This window comes from Aythya ferina, assembly GCF_964211825.1.
Source record: "Aythya ferina genome assembly, chromosome: Z".
In the NCBI taxonomy this organism is placed as follows: Eukaryota; Metazoa; Chordata; class Aves; order Anseriformes; family Anatidae; genus Aythya; species Aythya ferina.
This window is the reverse complement of record NC_140299.1, coordinates 49,654,670-49,676,714: the sequence shown is the minus strand read 5'-3', so window position 1 is coordinate 49,676,714 and position 22,045 is coordinate 49,654,670. Positions and strand designations below refer to the sequence as shown.

At 43.7% G+C, this 22,045-nt stretch overlaps 1 protein-coding gene across 1 annotated transcript; it reads left to right on the top strand.

Moving 5' to 3' along the window:
* Positions 1-1,265: 1,265 nt before the first annotated feature.
* On the top strand, positions 1,266-21,540 carry ISOC1 (isochorismatase domain containing 1). Its single transcript, XM_084503730.1, has 5 exons — positions 1,266-1,618; positions 15,701-15,820; positions 15,989-16,192; positions 16,579-16,695; positions 20,045-21,540. The coding sequence occupies exons 1-5, from the start codon at positions 1,322-1,324 to the stop codon at positions 20,189-20,191; spliced, it is 885 nt and encodes a 294-aa protein (XP_084359856.1). The 5' UTR covers positions 1,266-1,321; the 3' UTR covers positions 20,192-21,540.
* Positions 21,541-22,045: the final 505 nt, after the last annotated feature.

Genomic DNA, 22,045 nt, shown 5'->3' with positions numbered 1-22,045 from the left:
ATGTACAGACTAGCTATAGTACAGACTGCATGGAAGGCTCCAATGTATGTATTTCTGGAGGTGAAAACTGCTCTTTTTTCAGCTAAATATTATCACGCACAGAACTGTATCAGATGTTTAAACAGAACCCAGATGGACTGGATCTCTTATGTTTTCACCATTTAAAAATATTTTTTATCAAAGGGATGGACCCAGTTAGACTGAATACTCTTTGACTGACACTATCTGCTTTGGCAAGAAGATTGAAACTGTGTATAAATCCTCTGATTTTACTGACAGTAAAAGACAATATCAATGCATATTTTAGATTTGCAAATGAATTCTCTTAAATTTTTACTTTGTATAATTTATGCCTAGGAAAAATACAGTTTGCATGTTTTTCCTGTAACGTGCAAAAGTCATTGCACATTTGCCTTTTGGATGAAGTGTAAAATACTCTCTTCAAGCTGCTCCAGTGCAGTCAGCTTATCAGCGTGTAAATATATAATTCTGAAAGGTTCCTTATGTTTGCAGTTTTTAAATCAATTCATATAAGTGATGTATTTTGTAACAAACAAACAAACAAACAAACAAACAAAAAAACTTCAAGCTTCATATTGCCAGGCAGACTGGCATTAACCTTGATGGTGGTGCAACTACATTGGGCAATGCATAAGAACATTCGTGTGGTATTAACTGAGGGCATTTTCTTTCCACAAGCTGCTTGGAGCCTGTTCCCCAAGCACAATGAGGAGGAACAGAAGACCTGGCAGTTACAGGAAAGATTTGGGCAACATTTCTAGTGGCTGATCAGTTCCTGATGAGAACGAGAACGGAGAGAAGGTTAATTAATCTGGGACTTTATTGTAGAGAAGCTGCCAATGACAAAAACGTGCGGCTGCACTGCATCCTCCTCACACCTCCGTGGATCTGAGGAGCCCAGCATGGAGCAGGCGGGACGCTCCGCAGCCACCTGCCTGCCAGCACCACGCCGCGCCGCACCCAGCCACCGCTTGCCACGGGTGGGCGAGGGCAGCCCGAGGGAGCCGACCCGTCCCCGGCCCGCAGCAACAGGTCCTTGCCCGCTGCGAGGCGGAGGCGAAGGGCGGCCCCACAGAGCCGCCCCACCGCCCCTTCCCGCCCTGCCCCGGCGCCCCGGCGGTGTGCCCTGCCCCGAGGGCCGGCGGGGCCGGGCCGGGCCCCACGGCGGGGAGGAGGAGCCGCAGCCGGGATTGGGGGCCGCCGGCGCCGCCCGCCTGGCCAAGGGGAGGAGGCGGCAGCAGCAGCAGCAGCAGGAGGAGGAGGAGCGGGCCGCAGCGAGCTGGCTCGTCTGCCCCTGAAGATGGCGGCGGCGGAGGCAGCCGCTCCTCCGGGCGGGGGCTGCCCGGCGGCGGGCGGCGGCTCCGTGCCTGTCCTCTTCTGCTTCTCCGTCTTCGCGCGGCCCTCCACCGTGCCGCACGGCGCCGGCTACGAGCTGCTGATCCAGAAGTTCCTCAGCCTCTACGGGGACCAGATCGACATGCACCGCAAGTTCGTGGTGCAGCTCTTCGCCGAGGAGTGGAGCCAGTACATAGACCTGCCCAAGGGCTTCCTGGTCAGCGAGCGCTGCAAGGTGCGCCTGGTGCCGCTGCAGATCCAGGTGAGACCCGCCACAGGTGTGGGGCGGACCGGGACCGGGACCGGGACCGGGGGGGCGGCCGCGACGGCGCCGGAGGGGACGCGGAGGAGCGGCGGGGAACTGCGGGAGCGCTGCCGGGGGCACGGCACGGCACAGCCCGGCACGGCACAGCCCGGCAGAGCCGTCCGGGTGCCCCAGCCCTCGGTGCGGCGGCTGTTCGGCGCCCGGGGAGCACGGCGCCGGGGACAGCCCCGAGGGAGCGGCCCGTCCCCGCGGCGTTTCCGCGTGGAAACTTTAATTTCGCTCGGCTGGGGAGGCGTCTGAGCTCCAGCCACGTGTGTGCGGCGAGTGAGAACTTGTTTCTCCCGTCGGGAGGGACGCGGAGCGGTGGCTGGGATAATAAACGCTTCTTCTTTAAAAGAGGCAGCTGGAGTTAGCCGGCTTTGGGTAGCGATAATGTTATTAGGTGGAAACTCAAAGGTTGCTCTTTCCAGAGCTTGGTTTCGCAGCTCTAGGATTTCTGTATCCATTCTTGCCTAAAGAGCTCTTTACAATTTACAGTTTCATAACTCACTAGTTTTGTGGCCATAAACCAGGAGACCAGACTGCCAGACAGATACAGTACGTGTGTTTCATACTAAGATGTCTTTATGCATACTGGAGATTCGTGCCAGTCATGCTGTAGTAGTTGCACTCGAAGCAAAATTGCTTTTTTTTTCTTTTTCCAATGTTAAAGAATTCAACCTTTTTAAAATGGTTTTTATTTAGAGCATTCTTCTTAATTTGTAACTAAGAAGTATTAGTTTGGTGAGCCAAAATTACAAGTAAGTTGAAAAAACAATGTCACAAACACTCAAGCATTGGTAGTCTTTGCTCTGTTTCCAGAAACAGTCTAATTCACAGTGTTTGTAAACTCTGCTTAATCATAGTGTCTTGAACTCGTAAACTCTCAAGGTGGCCTGTTGGCTTAGCCTGTATATCAAGGATGCCTTTGAAGTCCTTTTCCTTTCCTTAACCCTCTGTATAGAAATAAAAATAAGGACTTAACTCATTGAAAAACTTATTTGATCATTCATTATTCATTTTACCATTTGTCACTCATCATATTTAGCTTAAAGGCTTCCTTCTTTCTATGTTGGAGGCGGAATGGATGGGAGTCCAGCAATAGAAACTGCAAAGGACAGTCTCCCCAACTTGCAAAGAGTCGGTACGAGTGATGTTAAGTCAAGTAAGGATTTCAAAAACACCTTGTGTAATCTGAGGCTATGACAGCAGCAATGCAGGTCAGAATTTTGTTTCTTCTGTGTGCAGGTCTCTGCAGAGACCCTTTCGCAGACGGCTGTCTGTACTGAAACTATAAATGCAACACAAGCATTTGTAGCAGTATACACACCATGGTGTAAAAGGTCAGTATTGGGACATGGAAGAATACATCATTCCCGGAGTGCATACAACAACGCAGCTTTAACTTGACTGCAAGGATTCAGGATGAGCCACAGTGTAAATACAATGTCTAACTGATTAGCTGCTTTCACTGGTACTGTTACAACTCTGACAATACCAACTGTTGATATGAAAAGGATAGTACTTTAATATTATTTTAGTTACCTCTGTGATGTGTTTCAGCAGCTGAGAATGAGACGGAGACATCAGTGATGTCAGTCAGCTCTCCTTAAGCCACCGGCAGGTGCTCACAGATCACTTGTTTTGGGAACACTTGGTCTGATGCAGACACAGCTGTGCTTTTTAAGACCTTAGATTCTGCAGGATGCACGAGATTTAGAGATGGGAAGATTATACTTTCTTTCCCTGTGTTGATTCATACAGTGCCAGTATTGCTTGCCTTCATTTTTATGGTGTTTTTCGGCAGCTATATGTAACACAGATTTGGCAACTCTACAATTAGCATAGTCAATAAAAATACCATTTTGAACATGTCTTTCAAAGGAGATACCCTTTACTCAATGATATGAGTTGACTTGCTTTTTCAGAAAGACATTTGCTTTAAAATTGAGACTCATAGATACTAGAATCCATAATTCTAGATATTCATTTCAGTATTTTTGTAGGGGTGTTTTTTAACTAAATGCACACATATATTTTATAATCTTTTTTTAACCCCTGGTGTAGTTGTGTCCTCATTTGTAATGATTCCTCTTCTATGCAGACCTGTTGTGAAAAGATGTGTTTCGTTGCAGTATCTCAAGAAATACCAGCACTGAGTGATATTTGACTGGACTATTTCAATTTCCTGTCTCTGCAGTTGAGGAAGGTAGTAATCTCGCTGAGGAATCACCATATGCTCCCCTCTGAAAGCCACTCCGCACAGTTCAGTATAAGACTTGATCTGTACAGGGATGTTTTTACTGTATGTTTCTTCTCCAGTCATATTTGTGCCTTTTTACTGTGCTCTTGTAGCTACATTTGTTCTCTTTAGCTGTACTGCTACAAAACTCTCACTTGAACTTCTAATTTCCATCTAGTGTTGTGGAGAGGTTATAATAGAGCCAGCTGTTCAGCTTGGCTACTGGTCTTGAAACTTCTCAGCCATAGACTTGCAACAAAAAGGAACTTCTCTGACCTCTGTGAGGAGGGTATTCGCTTACACCTTGAGGGACTAACAGAAGGGAAATGGTTACTTTTCCTGGAATTTACATGTTTTAAAACATTTAGCAGAATAATAGTTATAGTCTTTGGGGAAAGGTGCAGGACTGCATTAACCTTTTCTAACTGTAAATACATCTGAATAGTACTGCTAGAACTATTGTTTTTGCTGTAAATGTAACCTTTGGAGAGAGAAGAGGAGCAGTAAGGAAAAACACTGGAAATATCAGAAGAGAAAACAGCTATGCTTATTATGGCTATGTAATAGAGGAGTTCACTGTTGCTGTCATAACTTCAAGGTGACTTCTCATTGGTAATACTTGTTCTACATCTATAAACTTGTAACCTTAAGATTCTGTAGGTAAGAGGGTAAGATTATTATTGAAATAAGAGGGTAAAAGGCCTCTGCTTTAAGCTCTTTTCGAAAGACATGTTGACATCTCATGCATATCTTTTCTTGTGTGGAAAAGCTTGGAGAATGATGCTTAATTGTTGTTGAGACGCAAACTAAATAAAAATAAAACAATTTATACACAAATGTATTTATATGTATTGAGTACATCTGTCTAGCATTCGGATGCTTTGGAAATAGAAGGAATCCTAAAGCAGGAGCCTGAGTATTTCTGAAGACCAGGAAAATCCTGGCCAAACTACAGATTACAATATGTGAGTTAGGTGAGAGGAATTATTTTTACTTTAAACTTTTAATGGTGCAGTTTTAAATTCTGTTACTACTGCAATTAAGAAACAGTATTTCAAGATGGAAGAAAGGAACATTTGGAAACAAGGAGCTAAAAAAAATGAAAGGTTTCTTCTAATTGAGACACTTTTTTGTTTGTGTATCATTAATCCACAGCAGGCATTTTGATCACTTCAGGTTGTTATCAAGAATTTCATATTGTCTTAATTATATGAACATGATATGCTTATCTTGATAAATCTTTACTTTTAAGTATTGAATTGCATGTAAAAGAATGCACTTCAGCTTAACATGAAATAAATATAATCATAAACTGAGATACTTACAACTAATTTTTCCATTGGACTATATGCAGATGAATTTCTTCAGTTTGTTTTCTCTTTGAAAGATAAACAACAGTCTTACAGATTTCCTTTTAAAAACAAAGGATCAGAAAATATGATACTCAACTTCTTTTCATTGTCTTTCTATGCAGTTTTTGAAATACCATATCTGCAAGGTCCTCTCTTCTGCCCTACTAGCGCATAACCTTGGCAAGACATCTGTAAGTGATGTCACATGGGACACTCTCTGCTTCAGTTCTCATCCACTACAAATACTGGGGGAAAATTGCATTTTTTGTGTAATGGTTCCCTGAAGTTTGATAGGGAAAGTACAGATAAAGGGCTAGTATACATGAATACTTTTGTCAATTTGATTCTGTAATTACAGTCCTTCATCACAGTCACACTTTGTATGATTAATAATGATCAGCAGAGATGAAATAGATGTGAAAAAAACACCTGTCCTTTCTCACCTGGGCCTTTTCTAGAGTAGGATTTAAAGCTGTGTGTAACTCCTGGTAACATACCTTTAAATCCTGGTCTGGATAAGGTCCTAGAGATGACTTCTCTAGCTGGGTAAAAGAACTGCATCAGGTTACGTTGCCATCTGACATACCTATTCTTGTTTTGCTGTGGTAACTTCCAGCTGGAAGGAAGAAAGCCCTGATAATTTAACTAGGAGGACTGAAACAAAACAAATGCAAAAGTTTGCATACAGTTTAGGGGAACTTCAGCTGATAAAAATAAAATAAATAAAAATGCTGTTTAATGGTATTGTAACTGAGCAGATTTCTGCTTGGGCTGGATTTTGACAGAGAATGTGTGGCTGCGGTGGAGTACCATTTTTGGTTTGTCCAACCTGCCTTTCTACTTCTTGATGCTCTTTGTTTTTTTCAAATGTCCTCTTCTGAGGAAAACAAGCAAGTATGGGTTTTGATCTCACCATCAACTTCTTCCTATTTCTTGTCCTGCCACATGTTGCATAGTTTGTTGCAGATTGCAAGTTAATAGAAAATAGAAATCAGTAGAAAATAAATAGGAGAATGAATTTAAGAATTGTGTTAGATTTTGTAAGAGTTGTTATATAGCAAATATATTCTGTCAACACAACTTTGTTTGAATGTTCCTGATATTAAACTGAAGTACAGAAATTAAATCATATTAAACCAACGTGATAATAAAGAAAAGCAAAAGGCTTTTGCTTCTGCTACATGTAATGCTTGTCATAAACACATGGGATTTAGTGGAAGTCTGGGACAAGGACACTCTGGCTGGAAAGGCAGTCAGTTATCTTTAGTGCTTTAATGTCAAATGGAACAGAATAAAATCTGTTCTGAGTCTGCTGCTTGGAAATAGTCATGCAAGTCACTACTGTAACTCTGGATGAATACTGTTTTTGCAATAGGGTCTAAGCTGTGAGGAAATGCAAACATCTGAAAGAAATAGAACGGAAATCTGCATTTTTCTGAAAAGTTGCAGAAACAAGGTGAAATACAATGCAGTTCAAACGGGAAAGAAGCAAGTAAAGTAGAAATAATCAACTATGCAAATAAAAGATGAGGGAGGGTTCAGGTAATGATTTAGAGGTTAAAATGGACCTCAGGAGTCAAAGTATCATGGATCACTCACACACACACACACAAAAGAGGCAAATAGAATAATGGAAAATATAAGCTGAATGGAGTCTACAAGGCCTGTGAATTGATCCATTTTATCAGAGGCTTTACTGGTATTGAAAAGTCGTGTGGGCTGAGAAGTACTACTGCTACAGTAGTTGGTGGCCTTACTGTAGACTGTAGCTGGAAAAGGCCCTCAAGGAGAGCAATGAAAATTATTACAGTAGTAGGAGGAAAGACCGAAAACATTAGATACATTTTAGAGTATGGGCAAAAAAAAATAAATAAATAAATAAACTGAGACCTGATCTGAGTCTTGAGATGTGGTAATAGATGTTTGTACATGTTTGTATATAACTGTACATGTGGAAGAGGAAGGTAATGCTGTTATTTTTTCAAATCCACCATGGACAGAACTGGAAATAATGCTCTTGGGTTGCAACAAGTGCTGTGGGTGAGGAAAGAGATGAAAGGTAAAGATACAGCTTTGGAATGGATTGTGTAGGAGTTATATAAATTGTGTATCACTGTTTTTTTGTTTGTTTGTTTACACATGTCAGACCAGGTAGGTCTTTGCAGAGAAAATCTTGGTGCAGTTGATCCTTCTGTAAGGATAGACTCTTAAACTTCTTTCTGACTTGTCTTTTTCTTTTATACTCATTTTTGTTCCTCTGCTGAGGAAGCTAGTGCCATCTGTTGCCCTGGCGTAGGAAGGTGTTCCATAAGGCAGCAGATTAACTCCATGTAGATCAATCTAAAATCCCATGATGATTTGCCTAGTTGAAAGTGATCCTAAAATTTTTAAAGTGGTGAATAGATTTATAGGAGAAAATAATGATCTTTGCTTGTCATATAAATGCTGAGACAAAATGACAGATTTTTGGAGTAGGAGACACATTGCTGAGCATTTTCAATTCCAGTTGCTCTGCTGAGCAGTAGGGAAGCTAAATGTCATGGCTGAATAGTGTGATGCTGGTAAGGGCCAGAGTTAGAATGGGTTACAAGAGACGCTCACTGTGTTCAGTTGTACTTTACTACTTGCTGGCAAGTGACTTCTGTATTGTGCAAGTATGTAGAGGGACAGTGTTCAAGAACGAGACAGATGCTCAATATTTACTTATATTTTCAAACATTCTTGGTCCCAGGCCTCGTTTACTACATGGTGTACAATTGCAGAAGAATTTTGGAGATTTCTGGAGGCTGTTTTCCCTAACTCATGTGCAAAGCCAGCACTTGACCAAAGCGGCTATTATTTTGCCTTACTGACTGATGAAAACATCCACAATCCTACCACCTGCAGTAACCTGTTTATGTGCTGCTGTGCCCTCCTGGTGAAAAAAGATTTCCCTGATGTCTTTTGTGATGCGTTTTCATCTTCCCATGGCATCTGTGGGTCTGGTGTTAGAGCATCTGCTCTGCAGTTATTACTGAATTTGTGTTCATAACTGCTTGTGGTTATAGTGTTGCCATTTCATGGATAAGAATTAGAGGAATGACAGTTACAGACATTTGACATTTTGAGAGTAGTGGCATACTGAATCTGATAGGTGTGGGAATTTGCTGTTTACAGTACAACACACATGTACTTTTCACAGTAACTTGAACAAGCCATTTCATATATGTGAGCATAGCTACTGCTATACTTTTTTTCTTTTGTAGCCTTGGAATTGAGATTAAAAGTGACTTACTTAAGAGACATGAGATAAATCAGTGAAAAATTTGGGACTAATATGTAAGTTTTCCTGATTCCCTGTTCTTCCAAAATGAAATATTTTACTGACATTTTTAATTTTAGTTTAGTTTAAAATACCTCAACCTCTATTTGCAGAAAATGAAGTGTAGAAAATTAATGGGTGCTTGCCAGGAGGAGTTTATTCAATTTGATTTATCAGTCTGCTGAAAAGCTTTAGAATGGAAGTAATTTCTCTTTAGTTGCCTTATAACTAAGAATAGTATGTAGTTCCTTTTTTTTCCTGTAGTCTATAGCTCGAGCCTTATCTTTTGCTTCTGCAGGTAATGCAAGCAATTTCATACAAATAAAAAGCACTCTTTCAAACTGTGTGAAAATGCTATCTTTGATTTTTTGTCTTTTTTTTTTTTTTTTTTTTCTTAGCCCCCTTTCACTACACTCTGGCATCCTCAAGGGAAACTCTGGGAGATTATTTTCATCATTAATATGCATTCAGTTCAGTTTCTGGTGGTAATGCGGACAAGCTTCTCTGCTTTTGTTTTAGCCTTTGGACTTCATCAGCGTTGTGCTACAAGATCTCATAGACAAAAGAAACTGACTACACAATGAAGCTGTGTGTATGTGCACTATTTATAAATAAAGTGAAGGTATTTTAAAATCTTTATAATTAAGTATAAAGTGAAGGTCTTTTTAATCTTTAATTCATTCCGATTTTGTGCTAGTTTTAAGAGATAGAGATACAAATATAAATTTTAAGAATGTAATTTTGTTGATATATATTTTTTAACAGGACTATAAGCAGTGTGCTCCTTTGTCCCATTTCAGAGCTCAGAAGTTTCCGTGTACATCTAAAGTGACTTAGGTGTCCCACCTAATAAAATCTTGATTCCCTATTTGTGGCTATACTGTACTGCTCAGTATCACTGCCATTCATTTTGTTTCAGAAACATAAAAAAATCAGACTTATGAAACCTTTATATTTTGGCTCAAAGTACCATGAATCTAACTTGAAAACTTGAAGTATCATAAGTCTTACCCTTGAAAAGTGCAGGGCCAAGACAAAGGATGCTCAAATCAAAGTAGAGAGGCTGTGCAAGAGCAGAAGGCCAGGCCCCATCCCATGGCTGCTGATCTGGCAGGGAGAAGAAGGAGGTCCTCTGAGAGCAGAGTGCAAGGACTCCCCTTTGCTTTGAGCAGGACTTACAGACCCTGTGTGTTATTGCCCATGAGCATGCATGGCAATTGACTCAGGGAGGGAAAAGAGTACCCACAAGCGCAAGTGGCCAGTCTCACTGACACTAAAAGCAGCATAAAGATGCCCTTTACAAGTCCATTAGGCCAAAACCTATGGACCTCAAATGAAGGGAAGGAAGCCCTACATCTGCAGTTGGCCAGGCCCTGTTGTGCATCACCTGCTCAGGGCACCATGGATTTTTAGCACAAGCAAACACGAGGAGACCTTCAGGACTTTAGCTCTCTTCTCTCTTCCTTTTTTTTTTTTTTTTTTTTTTGGACAGATTTTCTGCCCAGCAGAGGTCATTAAGGAAGGTTTCTTTCTGGGAGAGTGCAGACAACAGGACATGCCTCCCTCCTCTAGCTCATTTACTGGGCAACAGCAGCTACCAGGAGCCATGAGCTGCTTCCTCCCCCAGATGCAGAGAGACAGTTCCCTCAGCCTGTCTTTGTGTGCTGGGTGCCCCTTGTGCCTCCAGTTTTGCGAATGCCAGTAGCAAGCAGCATCCAAAAGACGTGGAGGAGGACCTGGTCTTCCTATGGGAATGCACCTGGAGAGACTTTCACTTGATAGAAACTGAACTCTTGAGGCTCTTGGAGACCTGCAGCCAAGCTGACCATTCTTTTCTTAGCACCAGCCTGCCTGCCCCGTTCCCCAGTGCTCTGCCTTGGGGCAGTCATGGATGGAGATCATGTTTGTCTGGGAGGGTGGGGGAAAGGGACAGCCTCGCAAGATGTCACCTGCATCACAGAATCACAGAATGGCTGAAAGGGGCAGGGACCTCTGGAGGTAGTCTGGTCCAATCCTTCTTGTCACTCAGGGCCACAGTCCTCTGCAACCAGGACCATGTCCAGACAGCTTTTGAGACAGCACCACCTGTCAGGGCAACATCACAGTAAAAAAGTTTGTTGATGTTCAGAGGGAACCTCACGTGTTTCAGTTTGTGCCCATTGTTTCTTGACCTGTTACTGAGCACCGCTGAAGAGAGCCTGGTTCCATTCACTTTGTACCCCCTTCAGGTGTTTATAGACATTGACAAGGTCTTCATAAAAGTTTCCTCTTCTCTAGGCTGAGCAGTCACAGCTGTCTTAGCCTTTTCTCAGAAGAGAGACTCTTCAGTTCCTTCTTCTTTGTGGCCATGCACTAGACTCTATTCAGTGTGCCTGCATGCCTCTTGACAGGGGAGCCCCAAACTGGACACACTGGTGAGGTGTAGCCAGCAGTGCTGAGGACAGGGGAGGGATCTTTTCTGTCATCCTCCTGGCAACATTCCTAATGCTGCCCAGGGTACAATTGGACACCTTTGTCACAAGGGCTTATTACTGACTTACATATAATTTGGTGTACACCAGGACTCCCAAGTCCTTGGCAAAGCTGTTTTTGAGCTGGGCAGCCCCCAGCATGTGCCTGGCTTTGCCCTTCCCCTTGTTGAACTGCTTGGGGTTCCTGTCTTGGCAGGGCACAAGCCCAGCTTGCTACAGAGAGCAGCAGCACCAAGGCGCACTGTGCAGGAGGAGCTATCTCGACAGCATCATCGCCAGGCCACAGGCAGCAGGGCAGGCTGGCGGGAGGGCAGAGCCTCGAGCCGCGGGGGCAGAGGGGGCGGTGAGCTGGAGGCCAGGCCTGGGGCGATGGAGATGGGCACACGCTGGCCCCGGGCACCCCAGGCTGGAAGCCTCTCCCTGGGAGCAGCTCTGCGGAGCTGCAGGCCTGCAGCTGGGCAGCACGCGCTGTCAGGGGGAGCACAGCAGTGGGGCCGGGCACCTGGGGAAGGAAGCGCTGAGACGAACACCCCAGCCCTGCTGGGAAGGGGCGGCATCGCCGCGCCCCAATCCCAGCAGACCGACCCCATCGGCCTTCGGGCCCCACAGCCCTGGGAGGAAGCGGTGGGCACAGCAGTAGGAAGAGGGGCAGATGGCAGCAGGGGTGGGGACAGCAGTGCCAGCCGTGTTGTTAGCAATACAGAGACTTTTTCGATAGCTTTCATAGTTTTATTTCTTTTGTCCAATAGCTTCAGACTGCTGTGAGCCTTCTGGTCCCACCCGAATGCCGGCACGTGCCCCAGTTGCTGGCCCAGCCCCAGCTAGGCCAGCTCCTGGGGCTCTGTCCTAGTGTCGTCGGCGGGGTGGCCTCTTTGCAGGTGGGGCAGAGTCCTGGGAAGTGGGGGCCCTCCTCTTCGCAGCTCGCCAGGGTCCCCTGCGTGGCTGGTTCCTGCCCTGGCCGGCAGTGGAGGGACCAGCCTCAGCCTCCTGTGGTTCCTGCTGGGGCACTTCCTGATCACCAGGGTTGGGAACTGGGATGGATGGGGGGTGGCTGGGCCCCTCCTGGAGGGCAGCAGTTGAGGTTCCAGGGAGCTCTTCTGTGTTGGTTCCCTCGGAGTGCTCTGCTCCAGGAGCCGGTGTCCCCACTGAGGTGTCAGCGTGGCTGGGGACTGCTGCCGGGCTGCCCTCTTGTCTTCCGGCAGCACGGGAGGCCCCCTGACCCAGCAGGTTTTGGGCCTCCTCGCTGCAGCGCTGCACAGCAGTGGCAATGAGTCGCTGCACGAAGCCAGCTGTGTGTCTTCCCAGGGTCGTCCGTAGCAGCACTGTCAGAGCTGCCTCATTCAGGCCGAAGAAGCGCAGCCTAGAGATGACATGGTGTTGCGCTGCAGAGGCTGCCCTTCTGTCATTCCGAAAGAGCTGCCTCAGCTCCTCGCGCAGCCACGGCAGCAGGGGCTGGAGCATAGCTGGATGCCGTCGGAAGAGGGATGCCCAGATATGGGGTTGGAGGTTGCCCACAGGATCCCTTTGCACTGGTCCAGCTGCCTGTGGTCGGAAGACATGGTGTCCAGGTGCTGTCCCTGGCTGCTGGGCGCTGGCTGATGTCCCTGCAGGTGGTGCAAGGACAAGCTCCTCAAAGCTGTTGTCTGCCTTCATTGAATGTAGAATGGAGCGCATCCTCCTCTTGCAGAGGGGGCACTCGGGCTTGCTCTCAGCCCACCGCTGGATGCAGACAAAGCAGAAACGGTGGAGGCATGGCACCACATAGCTGGCATTGACCCAGCTGTCTAGACAGATGGGACAGCGGGTGTCCAGCTCCGTGGCCATGCTTTCCACGTGCTGAGGTGAGCCGGGGAGAACTGATGACGACGAGCCGCTCCCTCTCACCGGCGCTGCAGCAGCAGGAGTCACGCTGCAAAAGGCAGAGAAGAGGCCATGGTCATGGGCTGAGCGGGGGGCGGCTGGAAGAGTTGTGCAGGTCCCTCAAAGAGGAAACCCTTCCAGCTGTCCAGGGAGAGATGTTTCCATAGCACTCACCTCTGCTGCTGCAAGCACTCCTCCTGGGTTTCCCGATGGTCCAAACGAGGCAGGGCCGCAGAAGGATCTCTGATGGCTCTGGGAAGGGCACTGAGAGCTACTGCAGCAACTCCCAGGGCACGACACCAGCACCAAGGCCAACCTTGCTCCTCACTCCAGACCTCACGGAACCGCTCAGCCGGAGTGCGGGCACTAGCCGGTGGGGTGGGACTCTGCGCCCGCATATGAGCAGCGAGGGCCATGCAGTCACAATGCGTCGCTCACGGCTCTCACAGGGCATCGCTTGGAGCCATCACAATGGGCCGTCCTGCCCCTCAGCGCTCGCTCTGGCAGAACTCTGGCCCCACACATGCGTCTGTGCCTAGCACAATGTCACTTACCACTCTGTCCCACAAACTGTTTGTCTTCTCGACGTCGGTGTCATGCACCAGTCACTGCAACCTTGGCCAGGTCTTTCCAGAGCACCATCAGCTCACCCTGGCCACAGCAGACATCTCCAAGTCCATTCAGCAAGGGTATTTGTTCAATAATACCTCGCACCTGCCTTTGAGGCAGCACGACAGTCCCACATGCTCTCCTCACCCTCCAGCTCTGTTGGCCAGTTATCTGGGTTCATAGAACCATAGAATTGTAGAATGGCTTGGGTTGTAACGGACCTTAAAGAACTCAGAATCACAGAGTTGTAGGGAATGGAAAGCACCTCAAGAGATCATCAAGTCCAACCCCCCTGCCAAAGCAGGTCCCCTAGAGCAGGCTGCCCTGGTAGACATCCAGATGGACCTTGAATATCTCCAGAGAAAGAGACTCCACAGCCTCCCTGTTCAGCCTGTTCCAGTGCTCTGGCACCCTCACCATGAAGAAGTTCTTTCGCATGTTGGTGCAGAACTTTGCTCAATTTTTTGACCATTGCCCCTTGTCCTATCCCCATAAACAACTGAAAAGAGTTTGGCCAAATCCCACTGTCTCCCACACTTAAGGTATTTGTAAACATTGATAAGATCCCCTCCCAGTTTTCTCAAGGCTGAACAGACCCATGTCTCTCAGTCTTTCCTCATAGGGAAGATGCTCCAGGTCCTGTATCATCTTCGTTGCCCTCCACTGGACTGTTTCCAGAAAATCCCTGTCTCTCTTGTACTGGGGAACCCAGAACAGGACACAGTACCCCAGATGAGGCCTGACCAGGGCAGAGTAGAAGGGGAGGATCATCTCCCTTGACCTACTGGTCATGATTCTTTTTATGCACACCAGGATCCCATTGGCCGCCTTGGCCACCAGGGCACGCTGCTGGCTCATGGTCAACCTGTCATCCACGAGGACCCCCAGATCCTTCTCCACAGAGCTCCTCTCCAGCAGGTCATGCCCCAGTCTGTACTGATACGTGCGGTTGTTCCTTCCCAGGTGCAGGATTCTACACTTGCTCATGTTAAACCTCATTTGGTTACTTCCCACCCATCTCTCCAGCCTGTCCAGGTCTCGCTGAATGGCAGCACAGCCTTCTGGCTTGTCGGCCATTCCTCCCAGCTTTGTGTCATCAGCGTACTTGCTGAGGGCAGACACTGTTCCCTCATGAAGGTCGTCAATGAAGATGTTGAACAAGACTGGACCCAGCACCAACCCCTGGGGAACACCACTAGTCACAGGTCTCCAGCCGGACTCTGCGCTGCCAATCCCTAGCCTCTGGGCTCAGCCAGTCAGCCAGTTCTCAACCCACCTTACTGTCCACTCCTCTATCCCACACTTTCTCAGCTTTGCTACCAGGATGTCATAGGAGACAGTATCAAAAGCCTTGCTAAAGATCATCTAGTTTCAACCCCCCTGCCATAGATCAACCCCCCACCCACTAGATCATGTTTGCCAGGGCCCTGTCCAGCCTGGCTTTGAATACCATGCAGAGATAGAGCATCCAAAACCTTTCTGGGTTGCCATGGTTTTCAGACTAGGTTGCAGAGCCTTGCACCTGCTGCTGAGGGACAGGTCCCATAGCCCTTAGCAGGGGAAAGAGTTCTGTAGGGCCAGTCCCCATGGTCCTCAAGTGAAGCAAAGGAAGCCCTCAAAGACCAGGGACAAAGGCCCATGGGGTTTGTATTTTAAGGATAGAGGGCTAAGTGCCGTGGTACCTAAGACAGACAAAGGAAGCCCTGTGAAGCCATAGTGCCAGGAATCCTGGGGCTTGAGAGATGGGAAAGTCCCCTGCAGGACTGGAGGCTCAGGCAGCATGGGACTGTGCGCTGGGAAAGATGCCCTGTATGAGCAGAAGACTAAATGCCATAATACTTGAATGAGGGGAACGAGGTTCAGCAAGGCCAGTCAGCTGGTCTCAACAGTGATCAAATCAACACAGGGAGGCTGACAGGAGCACAGGGCCAGATGCCATGGCTCCCTGCTCATAGCAATGGGATTTTGCAAGGCCATAATGCTCCAGCTACAGCAAAGAAGCATTACATGAGAAATAGGGAAGGCCTCAAGGTGCTTCCAGGCCCTTTGGTGTTCCAAGTCCCCACAGTGTTCCAAGGTCCCTTGATGCTCAAATGCCCTGTACTCTTGCAGGTGCCATGCTGGAAGTTTTCCAGACTCTTCCTTGTTCCACTGCTCTTTGGGAAAGGTCCTCACTGACATTAAAAATACGATTTTGTTTTTCAGATGACTACTTTGGGCAACCTGACACCCTCAAGCACTGTGTTTTTTTGTTGTGATATGCAGGAGAGATTCCGGCCTGCCATCAAATACTTTGGCGATATCATCAGTGTAGGTCAACGTCTGGTATGTTCATTCATTGCTTTTTCCTTGTAGTACATTTTGATAACAAACGTAAATTATTATATATAGCTAGCTTACTGATTATTCAGTTTCAGATAATAACAGTATCTTTGCTATTACCATTCTCTAATAATTTATTTTCGTACACTTTCCTCCGCATTCCTCTTGCAGCTCCAAGGTGCACGGCTCTTAGGAATTCCAGTCATTGTAACTGAACAGTATCCCAAAGGTCTTGGCAGCACTGTACAAGAAATTGATTTAACAGGAGCAAAACTTGTGCTTCCTAAAACAAAATTTTCAATGGTATTGCCAGAAGTTGAAGCAGCATTAGCAGAGATTCCTGGAGTCCGCAGTGTTGTCCTGTTTGGAGTAGAAGTATGTGCCTTGCCGTTCTTGCAGTTTTATTGATATTATCTGTTGGCCAACAAATTATCATTGCTTTCTATAATTAAAAAAGGTCAGTTTATATTTCTTAGAACTTAAAGTTCAGATATCTTCTACAGATTGAATTATTCGCATGCTCTTTTTCTTTGATACTTTCTCATAAAATTTGAAATTAGATATTTTTAAGCTACAGTCTCTTGTCTCAAACGTAGTTGGCATTTTAAAATCCACATTGAGTTCCCTATTATTGTAATGCTTAGAAAAGTACACGTTTGAACCCTGATTAATTATGTACTTTAACTTCGCATTGTGCTACTCATGTTTTGCAGTAATGATTTATTACATTTTTTTGGGGGCCTTCATTTTCTCCCCTGTAGACTCATGTCTGCATCCAGCAAACAGCACTGGAATTAATTGGCAGAGGTCTGGAAGTTCATATTGTAGCTGATGCCACCTCATCAAGAAGTATGATGGACAGAATGTTCGCTCTTGAGGTAATGTTTCCTAATTAAGGTTTTCTACCCCTTGGGTCTGTATGCTAATTTCTGCATTTGCTAACAAGTACAGTAACCAGTGGACAAATGCAGACTTAAGGAGAGGAGAATGCTGTGATTCTCACAATAGCTTCCACAGTACAGAAGGAATAGCTTTTTATTTTTCCTCCCTAAGTCATGATTTAATATGTAGAACGCAGTTCAGGACATTAGGATTAAAAAAGTAATTGGTTTGTGCAGGCTAAGTTACCCTTACTAACCATTAGCATTTTCTGATATTTTGTTAAGGAGTGATATGTCTACAGCAGAGTAAAAGTACTACAGAGCTTTTGTTTTCGTTTTTCCAAACAGTATTTATTCTGATGTTGAAATTCCCTGAAATGAAATGTGATACAGCAAGTCGAAAAGTCATTCTTGTCTGTCCCTCCCTCTGGTCTTCCTCATCAGTGCAAATTAAAGCTTAATCTCCAGACTCTGTGATTATAGTAGACTTTGTTTTTCTTTTTTTTTTTTCTTTTTTTTTTAAAGAGCTTAGTCAGACATTTATGTTAACATTTAGTACCTTAACATTTATGTTGAGAAAGTGGAGATAAATGTAACACAAAAATTTCAAAGCAGGTACAAGTATGTGGTAGCAAGTTCATGCAAATGATACTTCTATGCTGTACTCTAACTTGCCTACAGGCATCGTTGTTGTGAGTCAAAAACTGATATATGCATTAAGCATTGCAATTTTTGCCCTGGGCCCTTATAGTTATTTGGAAATTGAAGCTGGTAATAACTGTAGCATTTTATACTTTTTTCACGGATGTGAAGAAGTTTTAATTTCTCCTTTTTCATGAATGGGAAAATTAGGGGCTAAAGACAAATCACTAGCCTATAGCAGTTGATGAAATCCATGACTTGTATGAAGTGGAAGCTTGATGTCTGTGAGGTACTGCATTGTGACACGCACAGTGTGAGATCTACTGAAATCATGGACTTCTTAAGTCAGTGTGGTGTTGTAGTAGTGGCCATAGACAAAATAAACAAAACCCAAACTGTAACCTATTTGCCTTATTTTGTATGTCTTTGTACATTTGATTATCACTTAAACTGTGTCTGCAAGCATAGAAATTAGTTCAGTGCAACAGAGGTTGAGGTAATGAATAGCTAGCTTTGTTTTTCTTGCTGTGGTGAGCCATCAAGCTGCATAGTGATAACTCCTCCTCCTTCTCTATGGCTGCCCCTGCCAACTCTGTCTTCTTTCTGTGCCATAGAACCTCTGTTAAAAATGACAGTGAGGGCTGTGGACTAGAAAAGGCATGAGCTGGGCATATCAGGGTATGGGAGACCAGGAAAAACAGTCACATGGTGGGAGTGTCAATGATCCTGATTAACCATGGCGATGTGTTTCTTAAGAAAGTTGGTAAAATATCAAAGCACTGGATAATTCTGCCTTAGTCTCAACGTACAGCTGACAGTTCCTGGTCACAGTCTTTTAGTTGGTGAGCCTTATGTTGTCTTTCATGAGAACTTGCTCTATACCTGATTGGCCGAGCTAAGGTTCATTGATCCAAGTTCATTGGATCCTTCTTCCTTTCTGTGAAGATGAAGGTAACATTTGCCTTTTCCCTGAAGAGAGCCCTCTTCTGTTCACAGTGACCTTTCACAGACGGTAAAGAATGATCTTGCCATGATTCCAACTAAATTCCTCAGCAGCCTCAAATAAATCCTGTTTGGTCTCACATATCCCTTTACTTTTTCACATTTCCCCTCCCGTATCATATATGTTTTGATGGTGCTGGTGAAGAATATATGAATATTTGAACAGATGTATTATGAAATGCAGTTAGAATTAACTGATAGCCAAAGCTTCATGTCTGCCTGAACACCACTAAATAGTTTTTCTATCTGCTTCTGTTGTGTGCTTAAGAATGTGAGCAGGCAAAACCTTGCAATCAAGAAGTTCAAATTTTCCATTACTAAAATAATCCAGCCCAGCTGTTCTTGAGGTTGTGGCTGTTCTTGATCTCTGCCCTATCTGCAGAAGAGGCCTTGTGTCACTTTTAATCTTAGATTGAGCCAGCTGAATCTGTTCCTGCTGAGTTTTACTCTTCTTCATCTATTCTAATGGCTTCGTGTGATGTAGACACAGTGCATGCTTGTTTCTTTCCTTTGTCTGCAGGGCAGTCTTCTAAGAAAACATTTCCTTTCCTTGAAGAAATATATGTACACTTTACTGGTCCCCTAAATTAATAATTTTTCCTTATCAAGTGCTGTGTAATTGAAGAACTAAACAGCAGTGACCTTTGTGTGCCCTAGAAAGTCTGGAGCATCTCTTTCCTTTAGTAATTACAGTAGAAACCAGACTGAAAATGTACTTATTTGCGTATTTCCCGCCTCTTTCCTTCCCATGGTAAATTCAGAACCTTGTAGATGCACTAGATTTGGTGGACCATACAGCTAGGCAGAGGATGATGGAAGGAAAGACAGATCCATTAAGAGTTTTACTGCCAAAACATCTGTTCAATTGCTGTGAAGCTTGGGGGTAGAGGAGTGGGGTGGGTAGAAGTAGCCCATACTTAAGGATAATTCTGCTGTATAGATAGGCAGCAACCACAGTCTTAAGAAGTGTAAAAACTGCAGTATGTCACATGGTTTGGACTACTCAAAGAATTGCTTTGTTTATTAGCACACTTAAAACATCTAGCAGACCTCTCTCAGTTTTGCTTTTTATACAGCTATTCTTTCAGAGCTAGCCTGGGGGTTACTTAGGCTATAATGAGAAGTCAGTTAAAAGCAACCACTGTTCTACTAGTGTGATACATACATTCTGTAGAAGAGCTTCTCTCTCTGTCTCCTGGGGTTTTTAGTATGACTGTGCAGTGTAGTCCAAAGACTAAAATGCTAGTAGATAACAAGCCCTGAAAGAGAAAGTGTTACAATTATGTTTCTTGCTTAACACCTTTTGCTCCAATTTAGCTATATTCTTTTTTCCTAAGGCCTTTCAAATCTGCATGAAAATTAAGAAAGCTATCCTCATCAGTATATAGGGGAAAAGGGGTGTTAATAGAAGAGGGCATGGGTCTTCTTTTTAATTAATCTGACTTGGAGAAAAAAAGTCTAGTCCAACTATAAAGCCTTATTTGTAACCCAGGGCAGCCTTTTTCCTAAATAAAGTCTAACAAGTCACTTTCCATCGTAGTTTTAGAAATGGCACCGTTAAGAAGTTCTGTAATTGAATTGGCAATACCTTGCTAATAGGAGCTGTTTTTAAAAAACACCATCCATCTTTTTTACAAAGTGTATGCTCATTCACACTTCAAAACATCTCACATTTGTCTCTTTCTGCTCTTCTCTATTTCAGCGTCTTGCTCGTACTGGAATTATAGTTACTACTAGTGAAGCTATTTTGCTGCAGCTGGTAGCTGATAAAGAACATCCAAAATTCAAAGAAATCCAAAATCTCATTAAGGCGAGTGCCCCTGAGTCAGGGCTCCTTTCCAAAGTTTAAAGAGGATGTGGAGGAAGCAAATGTCATTGTCATCTTTAAATATTATGGAAAGCTGTAAGTGCACATGTCAACCTTCTTTCACACTAAGTTTGGCAGCAGTGTAAAATTAAAAATTGACATCCTTGTGCTTGCCTTAGCAAAAATTGTCTGGTTATATTTCTGGGTGCCAGTATGTTCTGTTTAGTCACAGCTGTCAGAGGCTTTGGGTACCATAGGACCCTTTTGTTGTCAGATTTCAATATTTATTAAAAACAAATAAGCAAACACAAATCAACAGAGGTGCCTGCTAATCTATCCTATACACTGATTGTAACAGCTAAAAAAAGTGCATATTTATGTGAAACTTCTTGATCGTGCACTTCGTAGAAATATTCTGTGATATTCTGTTTTACTTTTGTATTAATAGAAGATAAATACATGCTGGATAAATGTGATGCGATATGCTTTAATGTTCTATCTAAATCAAATATTTTAATAGGACTTAAATTAAAAAGGACTAAGTTATCTGGAATACCTGTGTGCATTTGTTCTTTAGGATACAATTTAAGTGCTTTACTTAATAGACAAGATGCATAGATCAAGCAGCTGCTGATGTTTGATTGCTTTCAATAGCTGAAGCTTGTGTCATAATTTTCAATTATTCTGAAACTGACTGCCCAAACCTGTACTTCATTTAAGTAGATACATACAGAAAATTGTCATTTAATGAGATCTTTATAAACAACTGGTTTAAATCATTCAGAACTAACAGATTACCAAAACGTTAAATAATTTGGTAATGTTAAGAATTTAAAGAACAAAAACTTTTCAGCTCTGACTGCTGATTCTACTACTGTGTTTAGAGTTATTTTGTTATTATTTTTTTTTTATCCCATTTTGGTTACATTTAGTAATTCCATTGGATTTACTCATTTGGCCAAGCAAGCTTTGAAACAAACCTCAGCTTCTCTAGGTTTGTGCTTATTTTTGTAGGCTGCAGTTGGGTGGAGTTTGAATGAAACCTGGCCTAAAAGCATAATTCAGAAAAATGCATCTGTAACTTATTGATATATATATTTTCTATCTTAAACCAAACTTTTAACACAGAATTGTTCATAAAGGCACTTCCTTCATGTTCCAATAGTTTAAACAATGTTATATAAAGTTTACAGTGTGAGTGAGACATTTATTTTTTTAAAAGAATACTAGAAGATATCATACTGAACATTTATCTTTTTGGTAGAAAAGTAATTACACTACGTGTATGTTTTTAAAGTGCTTATTTTCCCCACAAGATGGCTCTAAAAGAATTGTTTCAGAGTTACAACCTTTATATGTTCAAAACAAATAAAATGTTAACATTTGCTGTCTCTCTTATGCTTGTGATATTTATTGAAGAGCAAATCCTGAAAGCTTTTTTTGCCATAGACGTTATTCTATTTTGTGCAGCTGTGGAATTTCTATAGATGTCATGGGAATTTTGTGTAAAGATCAAGGATGGATAATGTCTAATAATTCATGCTTTCTGTGTCATGTTGCAGTGTTATTCAGAGCTCCAAAATTTGAGGAATGAACATTATGCTTCAAGTCAGAGGCAGGGGAGGGGAGTTAAGTTGAAGAACCATTGTCCTATATCACTGACCTACTTTTTACCTTCTTTTCTGCTATATTAATGACGTTGCCTAGCAGTGTAAAGTCCACTTACATAAATCAGCATCTGTGCACAAAAATACTATAAATTTCTTATGAAATATGGTTTTATTGCTTTTTTACTATGTGTTGATCATACATAGTTAGTAATAGAAGGAATAGTGACAAAAAAAAGTGTTTCTTTTTAAAACAGTATTAGTTTCATCAATGGCAGATACTTATTTT

Coding starts and splice junctions, on each gene's coding strand:
- ISOC1 (XM_084503730.1), top strand. CDS start 1,322: ATGGCGGCGGCGGAGGCAGCCGCTCCTCCGGGCGGGGGCTGCCCGGCG. Junction 16,193..16,578: donor TTGTCCTGTTTGGAGTAGAA/GTATGTGCCTTG, acceptor TCTCCCCTGTAG/ACTCATGTCTGCATCCAGCA. Junction 16,696..20,044: donor ACAGAATGTTCGCTCTTGAG/GTAATGTTTCCT, acceptor TCTCTATTTCAG/CGTCTTGCTCGTACTGGAAT.